This window comes from Octopus sinensis, linkage group LG10, assembly GCF_006345805.1.
Source record: "Octopus sinensis linkage group LG10, ASM634580v1, whole genome shotgun sequence".
NCBI lineage: Eukaryota > Metazoa > Mollusca > Cephalopoda > Octopoda > Octopodidae > Octopus > Octopus sinensis.
In genome coordinates, this window is record NC_043006.1 from 59,385,873 (window position 1) to 59,390,872 (window position 5,000).

General features: G+C 34.4%; 1 protein-coding gene across 2 annotated transcripts in view; it reads left to right on the forward strand.

Annotated features, from left to right (window-relative positions):
• Nucleotides 1-5,000, forward strand: part of LOC118764978 — a 43,927-nt gene that overhangs the window by 29,480 nt on the left and 9,447 nt on the right. For both annotated transcript variants that reach the window (XR_005000817.1, XM_036506236.1), the window contains exon 9: nucleotides 4,997-5,000. This exon is cut by the window's right edge and continues 127 nt beyond it. Coding sequence is in view for 1 of the 2 variants with exons in the window: in XM_036506236.1 (XP_036362129.1) it covers nucleotides 4,997-5,000 (4 nt within the window). In the remaining variant the exon portion in view is untranslated. The remainder of the gene's footprint in view (nucleotides 1-4,996) is intronic.

Genomic DNA, 5,000 nt, shown 5'->3' on the forward strand with positions numbered 1-5,000 from the left:
TATATGTGTTTGTAAGTCCTGGTGTTTTTGTTGTGTATGTGTCTGAATATTTTTTTATCATGCCTAATGCACCTACTATGATTGGAATTGTTTCTGTTTTTAGATTCGTTTTTAGATTCTGTTTTTAGATTCGTTTCTGTTTTATTATTATTATTATTATTATTATTATTATTATTATTATTATTATTATTTATCATCATTATTATTATTATTATTATTATTATTCAGTAGTTTTATTTTTATAGCGTGCTTTCACTTCACTACCGAGCGCAGCTCTGTGTGCCTTGGGTATGTGCTGTGATTTGTTGTGATGCTCTGATGGTTATTGTATGGAAAGTGTTGCTGCGTAGGATGTGTGCAGGCCTAGTAGTGCAATTTTCTGTATGTTATATGTGTTTGTAAGTCCTGGTGTTTTTTTATGTATTTGTCTGAATATTTTTTTATCATGCCTAATGCACCTACTATGATAGGAATTGTTTCTGTTTTCAGATTCCACATTCTAGTTACCTCTATTTCCAGGTCTTTGTATTTTGAGAGTTTCTCCATTTCTTTTAGAGACACGTTGTCATCTGCCGGTATTGATACATCAATTAGAAAGCATTTTTTTCTTCGTGATCTCTGACAACTATATCTGGTCTGTTGGCCTTAATTTCTCTCTCTGTGTGTATCGGCATATCCCAGAGTATGGTTGCTTTCTCGTTTTCTGTGACCTTTTCTGGGTGTGTGCCTATACCATCTTTTTTCTGTTGTTATTCCATAATGTTGGCATAGCTTCCAATGTATGTAGGTTCCAACTCTGTCATGTCTGTGAATATATTCCTTCTTAGCCAGGACTGGGCAGCTAGAGATAATATGATTTATTGTTTCTTGTTCATCTCCCATATTCTGCAGTTACTTGTAATATTTCTTTTCATTATATGTTTTGGTAATTTCTGGTGGGGAGGCTTTGGTCTTGTGCTGCAATTAAAAATCCCTCTGTTTCTGCTTTGAGTCCTGAGCTTCTCAACCATTGCTGGGATTTTTCTTTGTCTATTTCTTTTGGGTTTAGTTTAGTGCAGTATTTACCATGAAGGGGCTTTTCTTGCCATCGTTTTATCATGGTTCGTTGCTTATTATTATTATTATTATTATTATTTTATTATTATTATTATTATTATTATTATCAGTATTATTATTATTATTATTATTGTTTGACGAAAGCTCTCAGCTTATTTTGCTGGGTATGATGAAAGGTGTCAGCTGTCTGCAGCCAGAAGACTAAGGTGACATTTGTTTACTAGACATGCTTCAAAAACCCTGCGAAGAATTCTTGCAGTTCCAAGCAATGCCGATTTTTGTATGTGTTCTTTTTTTTACATTTGTACCAATCTTTTTCAGTCATGCTGGTAGTTGAGTGCTGATACTTCCAAGTGCACTATTGGTATCACGTCTACTCACTTCATTGACCACAACCTTCGTATTTCCCACTTCAAATCGTCGAAGTCGTTCAGTTTTTCTCCTTTTTCTTTGATTTTGTTGTCACCGGGGCATATCATGCAAGTTCTGTTTTTTTATTCACCACAACAACGTCCGGCTTTCGATGTCTGATCCGGTGATCGCACTGAATCATTGCATCCTACAGAATTTTGCAATCTTCGTTCTCTGTGATTCCTTCTATGGTTTGGTCATACTACGTCTTTGCTCTTTGTAGGCCGTGATTTCCACAGAGCTCCCAATGAATCATCCTTGCCACATTGTCACGGCGTCTTTCGTTATTGTATTGAACCAATGCGACACACACACACACACACACACACATATATATATATAACTCCAAGAAAGTTAGAGGTTGTGAATCCAACCCACTGTGTATATCCAAAATTTCTTCACATAGCTTGATTAACAATTCACTATGAACTATATATGAACAAGCACATATTCTGTAAGTTCAAGACCTTTCATCGGATCTCCAGGAGTCGAACTTTCTTCAATGCAGTTAAACTCACACCCTCATTTGTATCTACCCCTTTTGATGTTTGGGAATCTCTGATGTTTTTTCGGCTGATGAGTACGAGCCACCTATATTTACTGCAATTTTTGTAGCTTATTAAAGATGTCCTCGTACGAAACAATTGTACCGATATTTTGATCCATTCTTGTTGCTTTTTTCCTATATATATATACGCATCACATGATATCGGTACTTGTTGTACGATACTTGTACATTACATAACAATTGATGAATGTGAGTTTAATGTCTTTGCCCTTATTTGCATTTCTTGTCGTAACGCTATCTTTTTTCTGGAATCGCAGGTAGCAAATTATCCAGTTGCTTTTTAAATACACCTACATTCGCTCCGTATAAATTTCTCAGTTTCTTCGTCCACGATAATTATTTAAAATCTGTGGTTTTTCTGACTCTAAGATGGTGTAATATGTAATCCTAATTCTCGCACTTTCATCTAACTGTCTGTTTTATTTTGAAAATACGGTATCAACTGAACCTAAAATATTATGGTGAAACTATTTTTCATATTATCTTGTGGGTGGATTTGGTACTATGGAAACTGAAAGAAGCCCGTCGTATATGTATGTATCTGTGTGTATATGTGCGCGCGCGTGTGTGTATGTCTGTAGGTGTGCGTGCGTGTGTGTATGTGAGTGTGTCTGTGTCTGTGTTGTCCCCCGCTACCGCTTGACAACTGGTGTTGGTATGTTTAGGCCCCCATAACTTAGTAGTTCTGTACAAGATACTGATAACATAAGTACCAGGCTTTAAAGATATATATATTGGGTCGATTTATTCGACAAAAAATTCTCCAAGGTGGCGCTCCAGTATGGCCGCAGTATCATGACTGATACAAGTAAACGATATGAGATAATAGTTGCGGACCCTTCAAACCCAAGCTGTTACAATACTGGAGTACAGATAGAGAAGCCAGGACTTTTTGGTATTATGCAGTGCCTTCCAGTTCGGTGGTCGCTATGGCTTTTAATTCCAAAGTTGGGAGTTAGACTTCCAGGATATTCCATATGTATATCACTGCATGTCTTTCACGCCAACTCTCTCTTGGGATCAATGCTTCAGTTCCCTTAGACTCTTCCAGTAGCTCATCTCTCTAATAGAATCTATCTTCTTTGTGTGGTGACGCTGGATTGCCCTCCATCCAACTATCCGACTGAACACGTATATAATTTCCTCAAATATATACACGAATCTACTTTCCGAGATAGAGTTTGTGAGACAGCTAGATAGACTAATATTGTGAACTGATATTTTGACTTCAAACAGGAGCCAAGCAAATTGCTGCAGGCAAAAATACTATTTTCTTGTTAGCTTTCTCGACAGAGTTTGTTTACTTAATATCTGCCACCACAAAAACAACATATGTATATAGCCATGTATACGTATATATATATATATATATATATATATATATCTATTATATATATATATATGCGCTTACATATATAAGTGTGTGTGTGTATTTGTTTTGCAGGATTCCTGATCTGAAATCGTATGTTGAAATATATATATATATATATGCATATACACACATGTATCATACAGACACTCTTGTTATTTCTTGAGGTGTAAAAATGTTCGTCTTTTGTCTGAGTGAAACATGGCTGGCTGCTTGCTGAAACGTAGCTGCTGGTAATGTGTTGATAAACTTCAAAATGTTTGTCTCTCTTCGTTTTACTGCCGTTGCCTCTTTCTTAATCTTTCGATGGCCCGATAACTGAAGAGAAGCCGGCGTGGGTTTCCGCTCCGACATCCGAAACTCGGGGTTTTATCATAGCTACCGAATAATTGTCACATTATATTTACAGATAAATTCCTTTATTTACATAATATCGAGGTCTCTTTCTTTCTTTTGTTGTTTTGCCATTTTTATCAATATATACGTATATATATATATAACAGACGAAAACTTTGATCGTTCAACAAGTAATGAAAAGCTGAATATATCAATAGATTCTGTGTATTCTTAAATGGTAAAGACGGTTCTTCCACAACTTTAACTTTGTTACTTCTAATGATTAAAAATAAAAGAATAATAACGACAATCTGTCTATCTTTCCATCCATCTATCTTTCCATCCTTTCATCCATCCATCAGTTCATCTATCTATCTATCTATCTATCTATCTATCTTCTATCTATCTATCTATCTATCTATCTATCTATCTATCTATCTATCTATCTATCTCCTCCTCTCTCTCTCTCTCTCTCCTCTCTCTCTCTCTCTATTATATATATATATATATATATATATATATATAATATATATATATATATATATATATATATATATATGCAGCACGAAGCTTTGTCAGTGAACAGGTCGCAGTCTCAAAGCGACGAAAATATTTTGAGAAAATAAATTTAAATGTTGAAGTGAATCTAACGGTTTTGTGTGTTTTCTTAAAAGGCTTATAAACACCTTCCACGCTTCAATTGTTATATATACATATATATATAATATATATATATATATTATATATAATATGTTATATTTCGAATGTCATATTGCCAGTTTAGCCAATAAAAACACACGCACTATATATTTGGTGTTATTTTGCTTCAGTGTTATTTATTTTTTACATTAATCTTAATCTTATTTCGGCCAGAGTTCTTTCGTCACACTCCTGTGACCGCATCAGTGGTCCTTTGTTTTCTTCTTTCTTATTTGAGCCTCTCCTTACTAACCGTCAGCCATTTTGTATTTCTATTGTATGTCTTCATTTGCGCATGCTTATATCTCTATGTGCGTCTATGTTTATTTAGTGTGTGGGGGGGGGATGCCTGTAATTTTTGTGTCTTCTGTTTATATATGTTCATGTAATTTGCATTTTGTTTTTGTTGTTTTTGTTTATTCTTATTTTGTTCATGTGTTTACATCCACTTATTATTATCATTACATATGTATGTATGTATAACAACAATACTAGTAATAATAATAATGAATCGAATCGAAAAAAAAAAAAATATATATATATATTCTTTCTTCCAGTGCC